The sequence below is a fragment of the Limulus polyphemus genome, unplaced genomic scaffold, assembly GCF_000517525.1.
Source record: "Limulus polyphemus unplaced genomic scaffold, Limulus_polyphemus-2.1.2 Scaffold761, whole genome shotgun sequence".
Classification (NCBI taxonomy): domain Eukaryota; kingdom Metazoa; phylum Arthropoda; class Merostomata; order Xiphosura; family Limulidae; genus Limulus; species Limulus polyphemus.
Window position 1 is genome coordinate 210,755 of NW_013666371.1, and position 25,500 is coordinate 236,254.

Sequence of the window (25,500 nt, forward strand, 5' to 3'; positions counted from 1 at the left end):
CGTCATCGAGGTCACGTGACTGGTGTGGCGCCCTCTAGTTTTTAGGACTATCTTGTTTTTTCATGAATGCTCTAGTATTTACTAGATAGGGTAGGCGGGTATATATAAGAGGGGACAACGTGAAGGTAAGGTAATGTGTGTATAGAGAGTGAGTAATTGATCTGCAGTCAGCAGTATTATTGAGCACGTTCGTTGTTATAGCGTTTGTTTAGCGCGATTGTTGAAGTTGAGTGTATCGGTAAAGTTGTATTCGGAAAGAATAAACCAGTTTTATTAAGTAAAGAACTTGTGTCGCTAAAGTTTTGTCGGAACGAAGTTACGGAAAGTTAATTAACAAACGGAGACGTAACAGTTGTATTTGTTTGTTTTTGTATTATTGCAAACTTCTATACAGTTTCGCTTTTTCAACTCAGTCTGCTAGAAATTTAGATTGACACTGTAATGCTTATTCTGCCGAACCTGTAGTTAGAGATGTATTGACTTCCTACTAGAAGATGATCAATATACCTGAGAATAACTCTTTTTTTTTTTCAATTACAACTAAATATTGTTTTATCATTCTTATTTGCGGCCTGACATGGTCTGGTGTACGGTATTCGGCTCACAATCTGCAGGTTGCGTGTTGGAGTCCAATCGCCAAATATGCTTGTCTGTCAGTACTGGAGACATTGCAATATGACTATCAATTCCACTATCCCATTAAAGTATCCCAACAGTTTACAGTAGTATATCATTTCTAAATCAGGGTCGGCTAAAGCAGATAACCCTCGAGGAGCTTTGCATGAAACTCAACAACAAACAAATCGTTCTTGTTATTATTGATTTTTCATCTTATATAAAACTTTCATAATTATCAGTGGGCCTTTGAGTAATAACCCGCTTATTTCAGCACCACGTCTAAGAAAGTCTCTCCAAATAGTAAATTCAAAACTGGACCTTAGATGGTAATATATGTTTGTGTTCTGCTTATGGAGCCAATTTGATCATTTTTAAATCTATAAGAATGCACATTTATAACATACTTGTGTCAGATGACTCTGTATAATTATAATATACTGAAGTCACATACATTTGTTGCTCTTACCTTCTTCTATTGTGATTTAATTTTCAGTCATTTTTAATGTGTGATATTATACAAAACAAACAAATAGTGCTTTATCTAATCAACTAACATTTTCAAAATACATTTCTAACAACAAATTAGTTGTCCGATGGACCAGTGATGAATTTACTAACCTACAATGCTAAAATTCTAAGTTTGATTATACGTGGTGGACAGAGTGCAGATCGTCCATTGTGTAGCATTGATATAAGAAAGTAACACCATGTTTGTGAGATATTACGTTTTTGTTCCTCGGTGAGTCAGCGGTAAGTTTATGGACTTACATCGCTAAAATCCGAGGCTCGATTTACCATGGTGGATAGAGCGCAGATAATCTAATGTCTGGCTTTACACCAAAATTAACAAACAATAAATTAAATATTGCTTCGTGTGTATCTTCGAGTATTTTTTTTTCAAATTTTTATTTTATTTAATTTAGCCTGCGGTAAAGGGAAGTAAACAAGTCGATCTTTTCACGCATGATCCGGATCATGGTTATAATTTCTGTAAACATGGCGTTAGTAGAAAATAAGAGTTTGAAATACAGTGTTCAATCATATTTTTTATCTGTAAAATGATTTGTTAACTATTTTTCATATTTTGTTCTTTTGTAAAGTGAATTTTTATCTTCACATTTACTTAGTTTCTTTGAATCATGGATGACACAACTAAAGGTAGGAAACTTTCTAGATTTACGTTGGTCTATGTAGTACTAGTAGTAGTTAATACGAATACTATTAGTACTGTAATTGAAGTAATAATTTTAGCCCTACTTAACATTAGCTGATAGAATACTAGTTTTACTTTTAGTTAGGTCGAAGTCTGTGACAGGACATTTTAACTGAAAAAGTTTCTTACTCTTCAGTCTAAGGTTAGTTTTAGTTTTAGTAAATCTTTTATTTAAGTTATTATATATTTAACTTAGATTCTAAAATTGATGAATTGTCTACACAGCCATTAGTCATTGGAATTTTATGTTGTATTAGGTGTAGAATAAACCTTTAATTTTAAGTTAAGAAGTTAAAACTAATTGTAGTGAAGTTGTATAGCCATAGGGAAAGTTCATACAGAACTTTAGAAGCTAGTATAACAATAAGTATAACTGATATTATCAGTGATAGTAATATTAATGTTTATCGGAAATGAAGTAAAATCCAGTATCAGTAATTATTAGTTTATTTCAATGTGATAAATAATTTTAAACTATTGGAGATAATGATACACAGTTTAAAAAAAAAAGGAAGATAGTACTTTGTAAAGGCTAAAATTTTAGAAATTAGCTTCACAGTTTTTACTGCTTCAGCCTAATTTAGTAATTAAGCAATGAATCACAAACAAATTACTGTTTATTTTAGTAAATCTTGGAATATTTGGCCTAAACTTACCCTCAGGCTAATATATGTATAGTGAGTGGCCAAAGTTATTATACATAGAAATATACTGCTCAATAGTTTCATTAACTTCATTCAAAAATGTATTGCATTGGCATGTCCTCTGACAATGTTGTTAGATGACATGCACAGTACCATTATTATTAATTACATGTGAAATGTTTAAATGGAATACAATTTGAATGCTATAATACTGCAGTGGATGAAATAAATAACTTCTGAGTGAGACATCTTAGTATACTGAGTAGTACAACAATATATAAATTCTGATACAGTACATTACCTCTTCTCACAGATATAGCCATTCTTGTTCAGTGTTGCCCTCTATATGCAAAAGTGCTTTCTCATGTCACAAGGCTTGAGCTCCCACGTACATCATAATTAACGTGGCTCAATTGCATCTCACACGTAAATCATCATCCGACAACCCTCCACCCATAAGAGTTTGACACACCCTTCTGATGCATGTTCTTACCCTTCTTACCACTCTCCAGTTCTAAGCTGCTGGGGTGGTCAACCATGGAGGCATCCTCCTGAATGTGATAATGATAGATGATACATTTAATGATGAAACCATTCAGTTGAGAGTAGGGTGCTGGTGTTCTGGTGGCGTAGATGATGAGATGTTCTCGTTTCTAATGCTCCATCTCTGAGGGGATGTTGTAGCTCTGGAGTGAGTTACCAAAATTGCACTTCACCTCTTCGATTGGGATCCCTCATCCTAAACCCACATGGATGTCAGTTCCCAGTGCATATAGAGGGCAGTATAGCTATATCTGTGAGAAGGGGTAAGTATATCTATTGGAAATACATTTTCAGTATAGGAAAATTATAACTAATTATGAGGTTGATAAAGTATAAATAGTTTGTACAGTATTGTGATAACTGATATGTTGTATCACACATTCTACTTCTAGTGCTTGGAATAGATGAATGGTAAATTCCAAGTAACTTGTTCACCCATAAAATAAGTTGTCAGACTAATTTACAGTCACTGTATAATTCTCAGGTTCAGTGATGATGATTACTTCAGTAAATTAACTGTTATTGGAAAATATATTAATCTTTTGAATAGCACATAGTATAGTGATCATAAGAGTAATGCAACGAAAAAGGAGATAATCAAGAGTTCTACATGTGGGGGACTACTTCATTAACTTGATTAAATATACTGGTAAAATTATTTGTAGTGGGAAGCTTAGAAAGACTAGAAATAAAAATTGCTTGCCAGGTACTAAAGTAGAGGATATTACAGAGCATATTGACAGTTTAATTGCTGGAACAAAGGAGCATTCTCTTTTTGTAGTGCATATAGTAGCAAATGATATTGGAAGTTGTCAATCAAAAGAACTGCTTAAAAATGTAACAAACTTCAAAAGTTTAGGGTATAATGGATAAAAACAAAACCCCACTACAATCAGAGTAGAACAAAAAAATAATTTGTTAAACTTTTACAACCACGGAAATCCAAAACTAAACTTTCAAAATAATGGAATACAAATTTTATCACTTACAAAAAAGAAAACACAGTTAATAAATCCATGCCTGGCCAGGACTTGATACAATTGGTAATGAACAATACAACATAAATATCAATGTTATTAATTTCAATAAATAAAGGAATGAGGAAAATAAACCAGAAGAAAAAACATAATTCCAAAAAAAAAACACAATATTCCAAAATGAAATCATTTCAAAATCAATAGCACTATGGAGTGACAATCAGCAATAATTCATTTTAACTAAATATTGTGAACTAACTCATTTAAACTCAAGGCAGTATTTTTTATTTAGTGGTTAGACCATGAGGTTACATTTCATGTGACTAGTTAATTTACATAATCTTTCACAACATTAACATCTGTATGTCACTGCTAGTGGAAGCTTGTTTCAGTTTTGTAATACAAACATACTTCAACATGCTCTAGCTAGAAGGTGAGTAAGCACTTTAATATAACTAAAAATTTGTAGTTGAGCTAAACAATAAAAGGTAAAGAAAACCATGACAAAATAAAAGTATAATTTGCTATCTCACAAAGGATAGAAATATATTTGTTGTCATTTTGTGAGTGTTTCCTCACACTAAATGCAGGAATCTATTACTTTGCGAGATGTAAGGCATAAAAAAAGATTATCAAGTATATGCTTAGAGCAACAGGTGGGCTGATTGGACCTGTGGGATGTCTTTCAGGGTAAAAGTGCATCATATACTAGAGTTGGGCTCCACTAAAGCAGGTTTAGTAGAAAGATGTTAAGGTAAGCTTTAATAAAAATTTTAAAAGCAGTTTAAGCTTGCATAATGGTGAGGAAATTTGAGAAATTGGGAATAAACAAACTGGTAAGAATGCTATGGAATGAGGATTTACAGCATAACATTAGGAATAACAATGACAAAATGGATGAATTCAGGTCTTAAGTGAAATGGAACACTATGATATAAGGGGAACTATTGAAATTTGGTTGGATTTGGAGAGTACTGATAAAAGGAATTATTTTGAAATTTCAGGTTATAAGTTATTTAATAGTAACAGAAATTTTAAAAGAGGGTTGGGATAGCTATTTATGTAAGGGATAAACTGCATTATGTTGGGAATGAAGATATAAAAAATTATAGTGAAGAGGTTGAATCTACAGTACTGTGATCAGGGTAGAAAGTACTTAATTTGTAATTGTTAAAGGCTGCCTGATCAGATTAATGTAGTCAGTAAGAAATTGTATAATGAGATCAGGGTTGTTACTAATTAAAACACTGATTCAATAGTAATGGGATACTTTAATTTTATGCAGTCAACTAGTGAGGGAGAGAAGTTTCTTGAAGTGATTCAGGAGAAGTTTTTGTATCAAATGGTCAGAGAGCTAATCAGAGGGATGCAGTTTTAGATTATTTTGTAACCAATAGTGAAGATGTGCTTGCAATAATTGAAGTAGAAGAATATTCAGGAAAGAGAGATTGTTGTGTAACTGTGTTTAATGTTGCAAAATGATAGACTTACCACTCTGCATAGCTTAGCTTTTCTTGTGTGTTTGCCTTTGAGATTTTGCACATGCCACAAGCCTTGAGTTGTCTCCCACCTAAGTCGCATGTTATAACATGAACTGTGCTAGTACATGATGTAAACATCATACAGAAAACCTCCACCAACAGGAGGGTAAAAGATCCTCCATACACAGCAAATCACCATAAGCACTTGCACTCAAAATTAACTTTATTCTTATCCTTGGCACTGTCTTTAATGGACATGTTTCTTTGAGTTTTAAACTTATTCAATTTCATGAGATTTGTGCTTCCTTTTCACAGTGTTAACTTTCTTTGGTTTCCTTTTTGTTTGTTTTAACCTGGATCTAAATTTATATCACCACTAAATAAATAAAAAAAAATTTTTGATCTGAAGAATTGCTACAATGACCAGGAATTCTCAAGTGTCATCTACTACTACCTCTTCCCGAGTTCTGGTACTGTTGCTAACACTATCCCAACTTTGTTTGTGGCTACTGGAGTCTCATTAACTGTTGAAGACATTACTGCCATATTTCATTGTGCAGTGGGTTCTTTGATGTCTTCCTTGCCTCATTTTCTTATCCCTGCATCTAAAGTGCCATATCCTCTTTCTGGACCTGGTCGTGAAAATGGTGACTTTGATCATTTTTTTCTACTTCCTGGGTCTGCACTAGGCCCCTATTTACCTATTGAGGACAATGTTTCTCTTCTAAATCTCTTTATGTATTTGATTTCTCAGATTTGTTCTTTATTTTCCCTTTTTCTTATGTTTTTTATTTTTCCTGTATCTTACTACATGTCTCTCACAGTGAGGATTTTTTGTTTTTTTCTTATTTTCCAGAGATACATGTCCATGTTAATATGTTCCTGGATAAGACTCGTTCCCACTCTCAAATGCCTCTTTCTCCTGAAATCTAGGATTCCTTTGTCATAATTTATGGATGTTCTTGGATTTCCAATTCATGGAGTCCCTTCTACCTACTTGGGGTGGTTTATCTCCTGTCTCCAGTAACACTCTCTAATGATAAATTGTCCTGACTTTGTTTTTTTGTACCCATCTCCTTCACTGCTTATTCTCTCTTCATCTCCCATTTGAAGCCCTACACTGTGATTCCAATAGTTTTTCTGTAGATCTCCAGTCAGTCCTTTTTAATATCATGGCCAGAGTTTTTCGTCTTGTCCCTGCTTATTTAGTTTCTCTGTTGTTGAGACCTTTTGGGCTGTGATACTTTTCTCTCTACCATGCATCTTCTTCATTCTTACCTCTGTGACCTCTGCCTGATTCTTTCTTTACCCTGAATCCTTCAGAGGTGTACATATGGTCTTGAAGACTTGGGTTGAAGCTGCAGGATACCAATTCTCCCTTTCCTAATTGGTTTCTTATCTCTCACAACTTCATGAGATCACTACCATTCTTCAACCCCCTGAACCATCCACTTCTCTCTCTTTTTTTGAATCTCATCCCTCTACTGCTATTTGTTGTCCCCCCCCTCCCTTTGGGTTGGCTACTGCATGTCTCATTAGTGACTTCGTCCCTTTGTACCCAGTCAGCTCAGGTTCCCTAGAGGCATTTCTCTTTCTGTCTGCAGACCTTTGGACCTCTTTTGTGGCTGACCAGTGGGTCATTCAGGTTCTGACACATGGCCTTTCTCTTCACTTCTCATATTTTCCTCCTCTGTCCTTTTTTCATGTTCCTTTTCCTCCTCTTTCAAATCCTCAGCATCTTCTGTGTCATGAGGTCATGGTATCAGATCTTTTGGACATGAGAGACATTGAGAGGATCTTTTACCCTTCTCTATGGTTTTTAATCTTTTTGTTATTCCCCAAAAGTCGAAGGACTGGTGTCTCATCATCTGGTGGTCCCTCGATTCAAAATGGAGAGGTTTCTTCTTCTCTGTAGATTCTTTTTCCTTGGACTATAGAGGATTATGGTTGATATCTCAGATTCCTTTCTCCATATTCCAATTTCACTTTCCTCCTGTCATTTCCTTCATTTCATTCACTGGGACATGAGGTTTACCAGTTTCAAGCTTTGGCATTGCTTTGGCTCCTTATGTCTTCAACAAAGTAATGGGAGTGTTTACTTGCCATGTCCACAATATTGGACTTTGTTTCCATTATTACATGGATGATTGGCTCCTCCTCACCTCTTTCTTGTCTATGTCACTTCTGGTTCAAGATGCAGTTCATCTGGGTTGGCTGGGTAAGTTTTCTTGACTCTGACTCAGTACTTGGTCCATTTTGAAGTCTTCTTCAGTTCTTGACTCATTTGGGCTCAGTCTTCTCCCATTTGTTTGTGGGGCATGGAGCATCTAGTCACTTCGACTGTGGTCCCTCCTATACTTCCTGTGTGAAAGATCCTATCTCTTTTGGGGACTTTCGCATCCCTAGAACATCTTGTCCTTCTAGGCTGGGCTCACATGAGGCTTCTTCAATGGACTTTGAATGATCTGTCTTGGTGGCTGGATCATGCCAACACTTTGGTTGGTATAATACTGCCACATCCTCCTCACAACCAGGTTTCCATCTCTTTACCAATACATCTCTTATGGGTTGTGATGGATCTCTAGATAATTTCTTGGCATCTGGGATTTGGTCTTCCATGGAACATACGTTCCACATCAGTGTTTTAAAACTCTTGGCCACCCATAGGATGTGTTATTATTTTCTATCTCATTTTGTGAATCGCTTGGTTATGATCATATCTGATAAGTCTACAATCATTTCCCATATCAGTCGTTAGGGTGGCACTCGCTCCAGGGACCTTTGTTTCCAGAAGTTGGAATGTATGTTTTAGGCCCACTCACATCGGGTTTATCTGACAGTCTGTTATGTTCCAGGAGCTTTGAATTTGGTGGCAGATCAACTCTCTCTCCACTGTAAAGGATTTTTCCTATGAAGTGGTCACTCCATCATCAGATAACTTGTTGAATTTGTTTCCAGTTGGCAAACCAGTAAACAGTATCTTCACTGTTCTTCTCAATACCAAACTCCCCCTCTTCTGGTCCCCAATATCTCACCCAGAAGCTCAGGCTTTTGTTGCTCTCAGTCAGGACTGGTCTTATCTCTTTCTGTACGTATATACCTTTCCCTTTTGCCTTCTCTCATATGTTTTGGCATTGATTCATGCACTATGGCACTCCTTGTTGGGTTCTGTTGGTAGCACTATTTTGACTGTCTTAGTTTTGATTTCCTTTTCTTCATTGAATGGAATACAGAGCATCTCTTCTTCTGCCTCCATCTTGGTCACTCTTGCTCCAACATTATACATCTCTCTTTCACATGGGAGTGTCATCCCTTTGTCTTCACACATTAAGAGTTATCCAATCCCTTTCTCACCAGTCTGGTTGCTCTGACTGCATAGCTATTCTATTATCTCATTCATGTTTGTCTTCTACTTTCTCTGTCTATCAACAAAAGTGGCATGTCTCCCCCCCTCTGGTCCATCTGCAGCTCTCTACCACCAGGATGTTCTAATTTTGCCTCTGTTTTGACCTTCTTTACCTATTTGTTTGAACAAGGACTGTTAGTTTCTACCATTGCAGGTTATCAGGCAGCCTTGTCAACTACCTCTCACCTTTTTTTTTTTTGCTATGGTTATATCTTCTCCTCATCCTGTTTTTTCCCTCTTTGTTCCAGTCCTTCTTGGTTCATTCTCCCCCTCGTTCAGTTCTTTTGCCCAATTGAAACCTTAATATTGTTCTAAACACACTTACCCAAGGCCCCATTCTTGCTTCTTATAACATCACTTTTCCTTAAAACCTATTTCCTTCTCTTTCTTGCTAGATCTTCTTGCATTGGATGCTTCCTATACTTTGTTTCATACGTCTTCCTTGATTTGATTTCTTAACTGCTCGTTTTTTCATACGACTTGGTGGCTTGGTAGGAAGATCATACCTTTTCTACGATGTCTCATCCATCAGTCTTGGCCCTCTATGATTGTATGGATTTTGATTGACTTTATGTCCAGTTCAGGCAGCGAGGTATTACTTAGTGTTCAAGACCTCATTTTGTATTTTCTGCAATTGTTTATTTTTGTCATGGGACCCCCTCTTCTTCCAGAGATTTCATATTTTTTATGCTCACCAGATGGATTTGTCATCCTGTCCGAATCATTTAGTCTTTCCTGGATGGAGATGCTCATAGGCTGTATCACCTTTCATCACATCAACTCCACTATTTGACTCGCTCTCTGACCTTGCATTTTCAGTGACACATGGACAAGATCCTCCTGGTGGAAATGTGGACTACATCTAACACCTTTGCTCCCATTATCTCCTCCATCTAGAGGTTTCTGTTTCCTCAGATATCACCTCCCTCCAATTGCTATTCTCCAGTCTACTCACCATCTGTAATGAGTAAGTTTCTCTTTTATTTTCTTAACTTTTTCTAATGTACTACCATTAATTTTTCCAAACTCGCCAAGTGTCTGGTGTTGTCTCACAGTGTATACTTACTTCCCTAAATCTGTATCGAGTCAGGGGTAATGGAAAGTGTCAAACCCATTCGCCTTGGTTTCTATAGTGCCCACTGTTGAGATGGGTTTTCTGCCAGACAACTACAGTGGTATCTATATATATATATATTCCATAATATCATGATACAAGTGACTCCCTCTATGCAATTTTACCAAACTATCACTTCTTGTTTGGCAGTATTCGTGTTCAAACTTTTTTTGGTGCTCTTCGTGTGAATCACTTTCTTGATTCTAATAGTTTAATTTTCAAAGTGGGATTTCTTCCTTATTTTTTCTTTACATTGAATAAATCTTTTACTTTTACTTGATTTCCCAGTCTTTATTTTTTGCCTCACACATGCATATTTTATGTCAAACACTTGTTTGATTTATGTATTTCTCCAATAAATTTTGAGGTTCATGTTCCCACTTTTGGTATCAAAGCTCTACCACTATTTCACAGGCTGCAGGTGGGGGAGACCCCCATAGTTGGATTTCTCTGCTATTATCTGCCATGAGATTGATCATTATATGGGTCAACCTCATTCTTCTGAACTTGCACCACTGATCCTCCTGAACAAATCGAATCTGTTTGGGTCAATGAAGATTAAACAGCCTTTTTACATCACTGGATTTTGCAGTGTCTTTCATTTCCCCTCCTGCAGAATCAGCTAGAACTAATATGGCATTTTTCATCATGATTTCTCAGGTATGTGATGTTTTATCCATTTCCCCATTTTCCTATGATTCCTTATTACCTCCACATTGGCTCCTTTGTCATTTTTGGCTCTCACTTTACACACACATGGTTTCGCTGTTGTTGAGATATTCTGGGTTGTGATGTGACCTTGTCCCAGGTTCATTTGCTGCCTCTTTCTTTTAGGGATTTACATTTGATCTTTTTCTTTGGCAGTAGGTTTTCAATCATGTACCTGAGACTTTGAAATCTTGTGTGTAGTCTGAGCATCAACACTACCCTTTCTGCACGTTTGTCACAGTTGGAGCCATGACAAGCCAATATTACTGTTTCCCATCCTGGTTCTTACCTACCCTTCCCTGTTCCTCCTTCCAGGGGTTTGTCATCTCTTCATTTTATTCAGCATAGATGGGCATGTCGGCAACAGTACTGGAGTCTAATCAGAGTGTTCCGGTCTGATAGAAGCTTGACCATATGATATTTTTACCCTTTGGTGATCTTTCACTACAGATCCATGGATTCTTTGGGTTTTATCAGAGAAACTTGTCCTACTATTTCTTTCACCACCTTCTTTGTCTCAGGTACCTTTTTCTGAAGGAGTACAAGATCTTCTGTCTCAACAGGCCATTTCACCTGTTCATCATCTTTCTCTAGGCTTTTCTTCCAGGCTGTTTGTTGTCCTCATGAAAAACCGGAAACTGGCAGCATTTAATAGGTTTGTCCCGCCTCAATCCATTTTCAATATTCCCTGTTTTACCTTAGTCTTTTCTCACCCTCAGGTGGGTTTTCTTGAGTTTTATAGATGACCATGATGGACATTGTGAATGCTTATTTGCATCTCCCGATATGTCTTGTCACTCACAACCCTCTCTTTGGTTATTTTCCATGGGGTGGTTTTTCTGTTTTGCACAATGCCCTTCGGATTTGCGTTCGCCTTGTATGCTTTGTATTTCTTTTATCACTTACGTGCTTTTGAGTTGTGCTTTCCTCTTTCTTTGGATGACTGGCAACTGTTAGCTCGTTCTGAACAGGAGTCTTTTTACCCTCATCAGCTGCTCCTGGAGGCGGCTGTAGTGGACTGGTTCATCAAGTTGGAGAAGTACTTACTGCGACCTATCCAATAATTTGTTCATTCAGGTGTTTTTCTTTATTGACACCTATGTCAGTTGTGCACATCCTCCTTTTCGACTTCATTTGATGGGGCTTTCAGTTTTATTACAGCTCACGAGGTTCTGTCACTTTTGGGGATGTGATCTTCCAATATAGCCCTTATCAGCCAAGCTTGTGTGTGAGCTCTTTTGTGGGCTATTCTTGACCAGTGGAATCTTGCTTGGGATACTTTTTTTGGCTCTTATTACCATTCCTTCTACCCTTGTCAACCATCTGCATTGGTGGTTTGACATGACTCGTGTGTCAGTGGGTGTTCCACTTCCTCTTCCAGAGTTACACATTTCATGGACACATCCCTTTGGAGATGAGGGGCATGGGTCAATCAACTGGAAGCTTTGGAGTTTTGGTCTGCAGCCGAGAAGTCTTATCATATCAACATCCTGGAGCTATTCACTGGAAGTCGTATTTTAGTTCATTATCTCCATCTGGCCAGAAATCATCTGGTAATGATCCAAACGTTTCTCCAGTGGTTACTTATCTCAATCTCTAGGATGGCACCCATTCTCGATTCCTCGGTCTTCATATATTGGATCTTCCTTTTGGGCCCATACGCTTGATAATCATATCATTGCAAGCCATGTTCTGGATGATTTTGCTCTTATTGCAGATTGTATTCCTTTCTATACTAAATCTATTCCACAGAGTGGTCTCTTGATCCTTTTGTTTTCTAGTGGCTTAGTCTTCAGTGGAGTACTCCTCACATTGAAGCTTTTGCTATGTCCCTAACCACAAATTGCCTTAGTTTTGGTCTCCAGTCCCTTGTCTTCATGCTCTAGCTATCGATGTTTTCAGCCAAGATTGGACCAGATGATTTCGATCGTCCCTGACACTCCATGTTCAGTCTTTTTGATAGCCCCTTCCTGGCCATCTCAGCTGTGGTTTCCATGGCTTTTCCAGCTCCAACTTTCTCCTCTGTTACCTCTTCCTTTGACTCCATCCCTTCTTTGTCACCCTCAGTCACAAGTGTTTCATCCAGACCTTCCTGTCCTTTGTATTCACGCCTGGTTTTCCTCCAGTCATAGGCGAGGAGATTTGGCTCTTCATGGTGGTTAGCTTTTTTTTGGCTTGTTTTATTCTCTTTTCCTTCATGGATGTTTCTCAATGCAAATGGAATGTTTTCCATTGTTGATTTCTGGGTCCAGGGTTTCACCCTGATCAACCCACTGTTCCTCGTTATGCGGACTTTCTCACTTGACTTTTGGATTGGGGGTCTTCAGTCTCCTCAATCTCATAGTTTTTGGGGCCATGTCCCACACCTTTTGTTTTTCCTGATACTGCATAACTGTGACCCTATCAAAAAAACTTAAAATCTGTGTTATTTAACTGCATGATTCTTTTTGTGTTGATTTGTAATTGCAGATTCAAATATATGAGGTTTGGATGTTGTTAATCAGTACATGGATGGTTTATTTCTCTCTACTTTAATCTTTTTTGCATCTTCTCAGAATCAAGTTTTCAGTCATTTCTTTATTGCTTAATATTACTTAGGTGGAGCATCTGCCTTTGATGTTATTTACTTGGCTGACTCATTTTTAACAGTTTGTTCATCAGCCTTAAATCAAGTGCTTGTTGTTTTATGGAAGAATATTCCCAGGAATTCTGTCTGCCAGATGTGACAGTTTCTCTGACCAAATACCTTTAATCCATTCTCATTGTCCATCAGAGTGTCTAGCTTTTTGTTGTTGATGTTATGTTTGTTACTCTTTCTCTAATTGCTAGTTGCTCTTTTTCTTATCCCATCACATTTTATCCATTTTGAGTATATGGAAAAGTTCTTTCTGTTGAAAAAGAATCAGAAAAATAGAATGTAAAATTCATGGTGTTTCCCACCTTAAGCCTAAATTTGGTGGTCTTATATTCCTGCAATAAATGTTCTTCTGCAGGTGATCTATTTCTTGGTACTTGTTACAATCTTTTTTACAAAAACAACCCTGAAACAGGAGCCTTTCAAATTGTTTAACTTTGACTACCAGAAAAGCTTAAGCTTCTAACATAATTATACCTTGTATGACTAGTAAAGATACATAATTGTATTTCACTACTGTATTTTCTATGTCAATTTGAAAATAATTATGTATATATTTTGCTAGTTTGACCTTTAGGTTTTTAATGTTTTTAGCGAGTGTTTAGTTTAGAAAATTGCTAGAAATATTTTTCAAAGTCCAATACATCTATTCTGTCATTTTCAAAAACTGTACAATGTTTTCAATTTTAGAGAAAATATTAGAAAGAATTCACTATTCCTTAGCCACTTTTCCAAAGGTAGTCACGTAATAGCATAACCTGCATGTGAACAAGGTAATACAAATCTGATTATTAGAGCATGTGAACTTGTGAATTGCTCTTCAACTTTGTACACTGGAAACTACAAGGTAAACTAAAAGCTTTAATGTTATGACAATGAGAAATAACTCAGGTTGAATGAGTCCCTCTTGAAAACATTTTGACACTTTAGAACTTCTGTTGGTTCAATTATTAGTGAGAGCAGTTTGTATACATTTATTATTTTGTTGCCCTCTGATATAATCTGTGCATAAGTTGTAATACTGTTTTTTCATCAAGAACTTAAAACAGTTTGGCTAATGGGTGTTGATTTATTATTTTTCTATTTTTTTTACTAAATTTTAATTGTATTGCTGAGGAAAAATTGTGAGTGCTTGTAGTACTTCTAACCATTCTGAATATTGTATAAACATGTTATCATTTTGTTCTTTGGTTTATCATGGTATCAAAATGTATTATAGCATAGATTATAAGTTTTAGAACTTTATCTGTGTACATTTATTTTTCAAGTGGATGAAAGAGCAAAGAGAGCTCAATAGTTTCAAGAAGTATATAACTTTTTAAAGTAAAAAATTGGTAACAGTATCATACACAGCATTGAAAGATGGAGACTGTTCCATTTTTGATGATCCACTGACAAAAAGTAAGGCTCTGGAAGTGAAAGTAAGGCAGCTGTTAAAGGAATTAGAAGAAACTAAATCACTTCTGGCTGTTGTGGAGTGTCAAAAAGATAACGAAATTGAAAATGAAAAGCAGAAATGTAAGGAAGAGATAGCATCTCTCCAGGAGATTCTGACAGGTACAAGTGGAAAATTTCATTAATTTAGAATTTAATAAGGAAAGTAAAAACAAAACAACAATTTTGAATTACATGGAGAAAAATATTCATTGCCCGAAATAAAATATTTACTGGACATTTTATATCAGGGTTGGGATTTTCATATATCTATCTTAACTGATGCTCTACCACCCAAGCTACCAGAGTTTAAGCTTTAAGCAGTGTAGCAGTTGGAAAACTTCTGTGTTTTATACACTCAAAACTAGAAATGAATATATCTTTGGTCAGGTATATTCTGGGATTAAATCAAAATTTATGCATAAGTGGTTTGCACTTAGCTGACATTCTTGTGATCAGGATGTGAAGAGTCAGAAACATTAATCCTCACCTTAAAATGGGATTACATTTCACAGTGACAATTTCATAAAGGGTATACTTGCTTGACTGTGTTTCTGTGTCATCACTTCTGTAGGTTGTGAATTATACCCAAGAGGAGGGGTTATACAGATGTTTGTATGAGCTGGGGTGTTAATCTTCCCTTGGATTTACACAGTGCAATGGTTGCTAATGTAGACAATGTAGCATTGTGTTATACTGCAGGCTTTTGTCTGCCTAAGTAGTGTGCTGTGGATACATTACTCTTGTATTTAATCGAGTGTAGACAATTTTGCAGTTTCTGACTTTCTCTGCTTCTGCAGCCAGACTGTTCAAACCAACAAAGAAGTTAGCTTTTATCAGTTAGACCCCAGTATATTTCAACATTAGTATGTATGTAATAAAATTGTTGTTTCTTGTTTTCACAATTATGTGATTCCTGATTCCTTTGCTATTTGTTTGATTTATTCTTTGCAAAACATTTTTTAAATCTTCTGTTTATTGTGGATCTTGATACTTGCTTGTTGGGCATCAGTGGAGTTAAATACGACAGCAGCCATCTGTCCACTGTGTATGTAAGCTAGTAATTTACTTAGTTTTTAAGTTAATGTACAATCATAATGTGTTGTATGGATAAAGTTATATGCAATTTATCTTTGAAGAAAGAAGTCTGATTTGCTTCTTAATAGAAGCTGTTGGTGATGCTGCTACAGGTTCATCTAACTGCTATGAGACTGAAATTGCCAGACTTCAGCAAATCAATGAGAAGTTAGATGCAGAGTTAAATGAAATGAAGGCAAGGGAAAGGTACAGTAGTATTTTGTCATCTAACAAACAGAGGTTAAGTATTTAACAACAGAGATTTTGAAAAAACTGTAAAATGGCTAAACCACAAAAATGCAATGATTGATGCAACAAATGAATGAAATTAAATATTACTGATGTTAGATCTTTTTTGTACATATTAATGAAATATGTTTTTTCCTCCTAAAAACAAGCAAGTTCTCAGTCTAAAGGTTAAATTTAAATAACTTCTAATTTAACAGAAACAATATATCATGGTATTCAAAACCTAAAAAATATTTATATTTCATCCATGAAGCAGGAATGTCTGTATTTCAAACACCTGGATTATCAAGTTTTTTGCTTTGTAAATTATTATTTTTTTGATCTTATACTTTATTTACTATCATGTGTTTATTTCTTAAGGTTTATTGTTACTCTAATACATAGCACTATGTAGTAAATTATTAATGTATTTACACCACAGAACTGTTACTAAGTGTAGTGAAACCACTGTAAAGATAGCAGAGTTGGGCAATTTAATTGGTTTAATCAGTTACCTGTGAGCAGCAATTACCTCGATTAGTGTCTCATAGACTAATTAATTAATTGAAATTATGATTAATGCATTAATGTCACAAAATAATCAACTAATCAAAATTAGTATTTAAAATTATTATCATTTTCCATTATTTCAACAATCATTAACTCAATTGTCACAAAAATGATCAACTAATCAAAATTATGTTTTTTGTTCATTTACCATTTTGATTATTCCAAATGTCCAAGTAATCAAAATATTGCCATTATGTTTGTTTGTTGTTAAGCACAAACTACAAAATAAGTTGGGGGGGATGCTTCATGATTTGAGGGTTTAGGTTTGATTTCAATTGCCACCAAATTTACTCATCTTCAATTATTGCAAAGCTTCTAAGGCTATCAGCCACTGTCATCAGTTTTGAACTGCTGAGTAAAGGGAAGGTAACTAGTAGGTAGCTCCCACTGCCAACTATCTGGCTTCATAAGTATTGAATAAATTTACTGTTTTTTACATTTTATTATGTTTCTAATTTAGAACTGTGTAATTATATTTTCTAATCTTGTATAAGCAGGTGCACATTTGGTGGAGGGCTAAAGGATCCAGATCTTCCCATCAGTTTTTTTTTAAATTAATAACTGTATTCTTTAATTTTGTATAAGGAGGTGCAGTTCTTATGGAGGGTTCCAGGGGGTTAACTCACACACATGTTTTCAGAAACTTATAACCATATTATTTATTGTTGTATAAGCAAGCACATGTTAAGGGAAGGGTCAAAGGGGGGGGGGCAAAACTCCATCCTTTCCACCTATGTTATTTCAGAAATTAATAACTGTATTAAATAATGTTATAAAATTAAGTACAGACTTGGGGGTCCAAACCCCTCCATTGTTTTTGGAAATTAATAAAAAACAACCATATAGTGTCAAAAACCAATATCAGATGCAAATATTTTATTTGACTGCTTTATTAAATACAGTAAAAGCTTTTTTGTTCAGTTTTTCTTTAATGAACACTGCTGGAATATACAACAATCTGCCTGTTGTTTCAGCCAATAACCAATTATTCCTAAACAAATAAACAATATGAATTCAATTAAACACTAGCAATATGTGTGCTATAAACTTGAAAGATTTGTTTTCATTAAAGTTAGTATTGCTTAGGATACCTGCAGCTCTTATAACATATACTTGTTATAAAATTGATTTTTCATTAGTTGGAAGATATATTACTTGAGAGAGAGATGTTTTCATATTGTTGATGTGTAAAGCAAATAAAAATGCAAATGCTATGAGTGAATACTTAAAAATAATCAAAACCAGGCATCCTGTTTATGAATGCCAAAATATGAATTCAGGTGTAGACTTTGTATTTGTTTTTCTAAATATAATTATAAACCATTTGTTTTAATTACAAAGTATGAAATGTTTGTCTGTAACTGTTTTTTTTATGTATCAATCACATTACTAAAAATAAAGATGTAAACCTTGAAATCATTGGATTATAACCCAGCTGATCTACTACTAATAATGTTGTAGGATTTTTAATTGATTTTATTATTAAAGCTACAAGTAGTGTATAGTTATCAGTAGAAGAATAATGCAAGTAATATAAATTTATCAATATATATACAGTGCTAGTAGAGGTTTATCTGGAACCCCCCCCCCATTTCAACACCCTGGACTGACCTTGTCTTGACTAACAGCTTAACCTAACAGTGTTTAACCTAATTTGAAGCTTGCATCAATTATTTGTTTGAAAAATGTTTAACATAATTACTTGTTTTTGTTTTATGAGCATCAGTATTGTTCATCAAATATCTGTATTGACTTTTGTATGTGTTTTGAAAAATAATTTATTTCCAAAAATGAATGAAGCAGTCAACTAACTTGCATATGATGTAAACCTATAATTGAAACTAGTCATTTTGTTAAGTATTATATTTTGGATGTTTTTAGGGTGATAATGTTTAACTTTATATAAAAATTTGTCGTTTGAAAATATCACTGAGTAATGTATTTATTTTTATCAACAAAAGTTCAGTAGTTTTTAGTACAGTAGTCATGCGAAACGCTATTGATCACATTATATTTAAGTTGTTACAGGTTTTATACAACCTTACATGTATGATAAATTTTCATGTACAAGTTTATGATGAACAAAATAAACTACTCTTAAATTATTATGCTTGAAGACAGAATTTCCTCTAGCTTTTGATATATTTTTGCCACAAATGTTTAAGGAAATTTGATACATTAATTCTAAGTATTTAAACGATTTTAACTTGTTGATTGTCTTTTTTTTTTAGAATTTCTATGCTTATCTCAAAGAATAACTATTTCTACTAAGAATGTATCACCCCCTTCAAAATATATTATTTACTACTTGATTCTCAACCATTTCCCTTAGTTTTTGTATTGGTCTTGGTTGAAACCTTGCTATATGGTGTCATACCAAGTGGTTTGATCATTTACTGATAAAACACAGTTTTGAAAACAGCTATAAAGAAAGTATATATGATTGGATAGAGCAAGAATTAGACATCACATACTAATAAATATATAGGTTTAAAACTTCTTAAACTTCTTTTGTAGTCCGACTTGGCCAAGTGGTAAGGCACTTGGCTCACAATCCAAGGATCACAGGTTCGAATCCCTGTTTCACCAAACATGCTTGCCCTTTCAGCTGTGGGGGTATTATAATGTGACAGTCAATCCCACTATTCCTTGGTAAAAGAGTAGCCCAAGAGTTGGTGGTGGGTGGTGATGACTAGCTGCCTTCCCTCTAGTCTTTCACTGCTAAATTAGGGATGGCTAGTGCAGATAGCCCTTGTGTAGCTTTGTATGAAATTCAAACCAAATATTTCTTTTTTGTAGTTTGTGTAAATGTTCTCTTCCTTGTGAATTGTGAAAGTACTTGTGTGTTAAATTATATCTGTTTAAAAGCTATAGAAATTGACTTCAGTGAGAAGACATCAGATAACTTGAGATAAGGTTGATAAGCATATACAGTTTAGAGATGGGTTGAATGGGTAAAAAAGAATTTTTTTTTAAATTACAGTGAAAAATATAAAATGCTTGGAGAAGATTTTGTCATCATTAGTTTTAAGTTGGCTGTAAACATAAGGTTTTATTTATTATGTTCTCCAGATAAGAATAAGATTTTTATCACATCAGATAAGTGAAATTCACTATTTAATGAGTACAGTAGGTGATTGCAAAATATTTTGATGACTCAAATCTTTATTCAATATTGTTTTTCCTATTGAAACAATGCACATAAATATATTGGGTAACTGGCTACTTAATTATTTATAACTGTAATTTTGACATCTTTTAAATAAAAATATTACTTCCCCTATCTTTAGCATAAAACATCTTTTCATTATTTAATTATCAATTTATTTGATTTATATAACATCATTGTGAGATTACTGAATATTTGAAAAACAAACAATGGCTATCATGTGATGGTATTTAGTCGATATTCGTGATTCATCCGCCAAGTAGAAACTTTCCATAAAACTCAATAGAAGATATTTTTTGACAAGGAATGTTTTTTGCAAATATGCAAATGAAAATCTTCGGAAGAGTTCTATCATGTGAACCAAGGGGTAATTTGAAAATTACTTTAAGAAAACAACAAAATGATATAAAAGAAAACAAGAATACTAATACCATTTTAGAGTAATGCTGTGGTTTGAAATGTTAAGATGAACAGTGCCTACTCATTTGTTTTTTATATATTTTTTTGCTTTACAGGTTGTAGGAGGCGAGGTATACTAATTGATTATTCAGATGTACTAGATTAATGAACCCGTTGATTAATCAATTAGTAACTACCACTTATTTCTCAGCTCTAAAAGACAGATGAAAATTTATTGAGATCTATTTAAATAAATTCAATAAAACAATTTATTTATAGTAAATTTTCTTCATTACCCATTGAAGCTGTCTCCAAACTTTTAATTTACTTGTCTGCCCCTTCCTTGTTAATTGATATAAAACTATATGCATGAATATGGGAACTGTAGAATTTGCACAGTTTAAATGTGATACTGCTGAAAATATATTCTTATTGTAATGATGAATTAAAATGAAAGCTTTGAAAAGGTTAGTGTTACATCTATTAAATAACTTAATGGTGGTTGTGGTGTAAAACTGTAAAATGTGGTGTTTCTGTGGTCACAGATCTACCAACTTTTCTTGACTCTGATCACTTTAAAACCTAGTGGTGGTGATTATAAAGTATATTTTCATTATATCTTGGACTAAAACTGTACTCCTAGGTGCACTGACCTTTCTAAACTCTGAAATCTTTAAACAATCTAGTGGTGATGTCATTAACTGTAAAATGTATTTTCAGTATTTCTAGGACAACAACTGTACTCTTAGGTGCACTGATCTTTCTTAATTCTGATCTCTTTAACAATCTGGTGGTGTATTATTAATTGTAAGATGTATTTTAAGTATATCTAGGACTACAATTCTGAACTGTCTAAACTGTGACAACTACACTTTTTCCCCACACTAGGGAAGGAGTTCTCACATCAGTGGCCAAATCTCTGAAACAACGGGTTGGCAGTATTAGTCCACACACATTTAGTACATGGAATGATAATAGTGAAAACTTGGAGGACAGCATGAAGAAGGTAATTATATATTATTATTCACTTCTAATCAAAGTAAGCTATCTTCATAGATCAGAACTAAAAATGAAAGAAGTAATTAATATATTAACCTGACTAGGAGTATGCTGAGTCAATATAAAAACTTGTAATGATTAGAATACATTGATTCATCAGTTTCGTACCCTATTTGTAGTATTTTTATTTTGATGTATTAGGTTCACACTGTGGCTTTATAATTATGATCAAGCTTTTTAAGGGAAAATTTTGTTGACACTGTTTCATTATTAGAACCTCTATGTTAATATAATTTAGTTAGGTTGAATGGATATTATAGTCTATTTAAATTAGATAATATATCTACGTTAAAGATACTGTGGTTGGTTAAAGACTATTTTAATTCTAAGTTAGTTGTGTTTTGAATATTTACAGCAATGATGTTCTGATTTGGTTAGAATTAATTATTAATTCATTGTGCTTGAACCTTTACTGTGATGTTGTTTTGACTGCATTGGAACAAATTTTCTAATCTCTTTTGTTTAAATACTTACAGTAATATTTTTTGATTGGGTTAGAATTAATCTTCTAATTCACATGTGTTTGAACACTTAAATTGATGGTGTATTAACTTGGTTAGAAATCGTCTAATTGAACTATGTTTCAGTGTGTACAGTGAGGGGGATAGAACCAATCCTTTGATAAAGTTTTATTAGAAAATCTGAAAAGATATTTTGTTTGAGTTCTAGCTGTTTCTTGTAAGAACACGTAGAACAGTGGTGGATAACTTAAACCAACCTGCCAGCCAATGTGGTCCTCAAACACACTTAAAAGGCTACAAAATTTTCTTTACCAGACATAAGCCAAATATGATACATTTAAAGAAAAATGAACTACACATGAAACATATTTTAAGTCAATTTGACTGACTACGTGACCCCTTTGTACTCATTTAAAGTCTTTATAGATTTAATAGTTTTAACTTTCAATATAGTGTGTATATCTTCACAAAATTTGGCAGTTTTTCAAGTTAACATTATAAGTCTTTCACATACAAAAAATCACATATTAGGCCCTCAAGAAATTAATGTTGCCTTTTTTTTAGATGAAAAAACCTGAACAACTTATATATTAAAACAAAACATTTATTAAATGAATAGTCTCCATTTTTATCAATGATGCTTTTCCATCTTACAATCAGGTTATTAATGCCCTGATTAAAGAAATCACTTGGCTTTGAAGCAAATAAATCATGTCGATGTCCTCTTTGACATCTTTCACATTTGCATATGTTTTCCCATTAAAATGATGTTGCAGTGAATGAAAAAGATGGTAATCTGATGGTGCGATATCTGGATAATATGGTGGGTGGAGGAAACTTCCAAATCCAACTCCATAATCTTATGTTGTGTCAGACATGCCACATGTGAACGTGCATTGTCGTGGAGAAGAAGAACACCTTTCCGATTGATGAGTGAAGGGCGTTTCTGATGAAGGGCTTGATTTAAACGTTCCAGTTGCTGGTTGTAGATCTCTGCATTGATAGTTCACTGTGGATTGAGGAGTTTGAAATGAATTACTCCTTTGATGTCTCACCAAATGCAGAGCATCACTTTCTGTGGATGGTGTCCAGGTTTTGTGGTCGGAAGTGGTTTTTGTCTAGAAATTTCCTTTGTGTAATTCATAAAACCTCCTTGATACATTTCAAACTTTTTTCAGTAAAACGTTTTAGTTTATCTGTTATGTTCTCTACCATATCTCTATATGGGATCAGTCAATTTGCCAACCTCGTAACCACAAAAAAAAAATAAAAAAAAATCAAAATATATTTAAATTACCCTTTTTTTCTATCTAGAATGACTTCAAATTCTAACATGAAACTACATTTGCTTCTCCTAAGTAGCTTTAAGCTCATAACAGTATACATCTATTTATAACAAAAGTTTATTGTTTTATTGCCCTTTGAATGGTGTCTAACTACCATCTGCACCATTATAAGTTGTAAATCACTGGGAAAGTGCAGCTCATGTTACAATATCAAATTACATTACCCAGGAGCTACTACAAGCTACTCTCATGTGTGCCTTGTGAAACATTTTTATTACATTATTATTATTATTTATTTTACCTAATTTAATCATAACTAACCTAAAAAGATCCCCATTTTTAAATTTTAGTTACTTTTAGAATAATAAATGAAGAATGAACATGAAAAACAAGAAACAAAGTACTTATCCAATCTTCTTTTTAAATAATGCACCAAAGAACATAGACTAATAACATGCAAAAAGTAGACAATTTCCCCAAACTCAAAATTTTTCTGGCTTTCTAACTATGTGACAAGAGCCATTACAAATTCATCCAAGCTATGGGAATGGAGCTTGTACTCTGAGTGAAATTGATGAAATTGTATCTGTTCAAAACACATTGTTATACAATATGTCATTTGATAGATGAAAACCTCGACTTTCTATTGATTATAGGTAGTGTATAATTAAATGTAAGAGAGAACTATTAACAAACTCTGAAAGAAAGGATGTGACAGGTGGGTGTGGCAGGAGGGGTCTGATTTTCTATTTGACAGCTCTGTAATCAAACAAAATTGAAGGCTATAAAAATTATGGTTTGTCTGAGCAATGACAATTTTATCGTGAGCAACTTATGTTTACTTATGTACATTTTGGAGGGGTGGTGGATAAAATAGAGAACAGAAGATACCTAGAAAAAATGTGCCATGTGTATCACATTAGGGGAAATTCAGGATTTTTTAAAATATTGCTTTCTACAATTAAGAACTTAAAAGTTATATACCATTAAGATATGGATTATTAGCTAAGATTTTATGCTATACTAATTTGTATAACATAAAAAAAAGTTAGTTTAATAAAGTATTGAATGTAGGACACTAAAACTTTGTGTTATGTGCAGTAAAGGATATCTGTGACAATAGGGTTAATTGTATTTCTTTATCAGCTGGACAAGGTACACGAAGTTTTAACAAAAAGCTTCCAAAAGGGTGATGTTGAATTAAAACTGCTCTATCAATTTTCATGAAATTTAGTAAGCAGTTTTTAATTTCTTGTGCTGTATTGGAAAACATAGTAAGTTTATTTTTAATTTTGTGTGTGTGTGTGTGTGTGTTTAAGAAAATTTTCATAATACGTTGTATATCACTTGAAAAAACTTTCGAGACTACCTTACTTACACACACAGAACAGCTATATTCCTTGCATGTCATTAGCCTTGAGCTAAATTCAACCTAAATTCATGTGTTTAACCCTATTATGATGACTTACTAGTTTTGTAAGTAGGTTATGTAACTCTCGTGAAAGTTCTTTACAAAAGTGAAAGTAGTGGATGAAATTGTTTGAAATATGGCATGAACTTTCCTAAAAGTATGTAGTTTCAGAAAAATAAAATATTCAATTTTTGTTTTTCTACTAATTTAATAAAATATTTGTTCTATAATGTAGTTATTTGCACTCAGACTGAATAGTTAACATATAAGATGATTTTAATTTTGAGTACAAGAATACTATTTATTATCTCACAGTTTTCACATTTCATTTGCATAATCTCTAGAGTCTTCTAAATGAATATCAAAAGGTTTTTAACTTTTTCAGCCCGGGCTCGATCCCTGAGACCGACCTCATAACCATTTTGTGCTTGTTATTGTTTTCATGGTATAACTTTTAAATTAGTTAGCAAATGTGAATGAATTTGTCAGATTATGAGTAAACATTACAATGCTTTAATACACAAAATATGTAATTTTTTTTATTAAGCCTTAAGGTTTGTAAAGCATTGTTTCTTTCATGCCTTTTTTTTTTCACATCGTGCCTATCTATCATGCAAAGTAATTTTCATTTTAAGATTAAAAATACTTTTATGCATCAGAAAATTTTGAAATTTCACATGTGAAATCTTTATAGTGTCCGGATAGTTATCAAACATTTCTTAAGAAAAAGCTTTATGTTTTATCTGTTATTTTCAGTAATTAATTTCTGTATGGGTTCGGTAGATTTGCCCAATCTCACAACCGCCATAAAAAATTAAGAAATAAACATAAATTATGCCTTATTCATTCTAGAAATTATAACACGAAAACATAAATGTTTAGACGAAATAGCTTAAATCTCATAACATCATACCTTTATATGTTTTTATTATATTGACTTTTCAGCCATTCCTGGCTAACAATACAGAAATTACAATGATGCAGCTCATGTGCACTCACGTTACCATATCAAATAACATAAAGGTGACCTTTGGTCTGCACAGAGTAACTTGTCTTGGCTGTGTTTT

At 33.9% G+C, this 25,500-nt stretch overlaps 1 protein-coding gene across 5 annotated transcripts in view; it reads left to right on the forward strand.

The window, feature by feature from the left end:
• The first annotated feature begins 1,503 nt into the window (after positions 1–1,503).
• The window catches only part of LOC106460377 (rab GTPase-binding effector protein 1-like), a 94,232-nt gene continuing 70,235 nt past the window's right edge, over positions 1,504–25,500 (forward strand). For 2 of the 5 annotated variants that reach the window (XM_022387084.1, XM_022387081.1), the window contains exons 1-4: positions 1,504–1,776; positions 14,681–14,896; positions 15,913–16,057; positions 21,105–21,222. In XM_022387084.1, the coding sequence (XP_022242792.1) occupies positions 1,758–1,776; positions 14,681–14,896; positions 15,913–16,057; positions 21,105–21,222 (498 nt within the window). In that variant the 5' untranslated portion in view covers positions 1,504–1,757. Of the gene's footprint in view, positions 1,777–9,826; positions 9,850–14,680; positions 14,897–15,912; positions 16,058–21,104; positions 21,223–25,500 lie in introns of those variants that run through there. The other 3 variants (XM_022387082.1, XM_013920070.2, XM_022387083.1) reach the window with 3 other exon arrangements.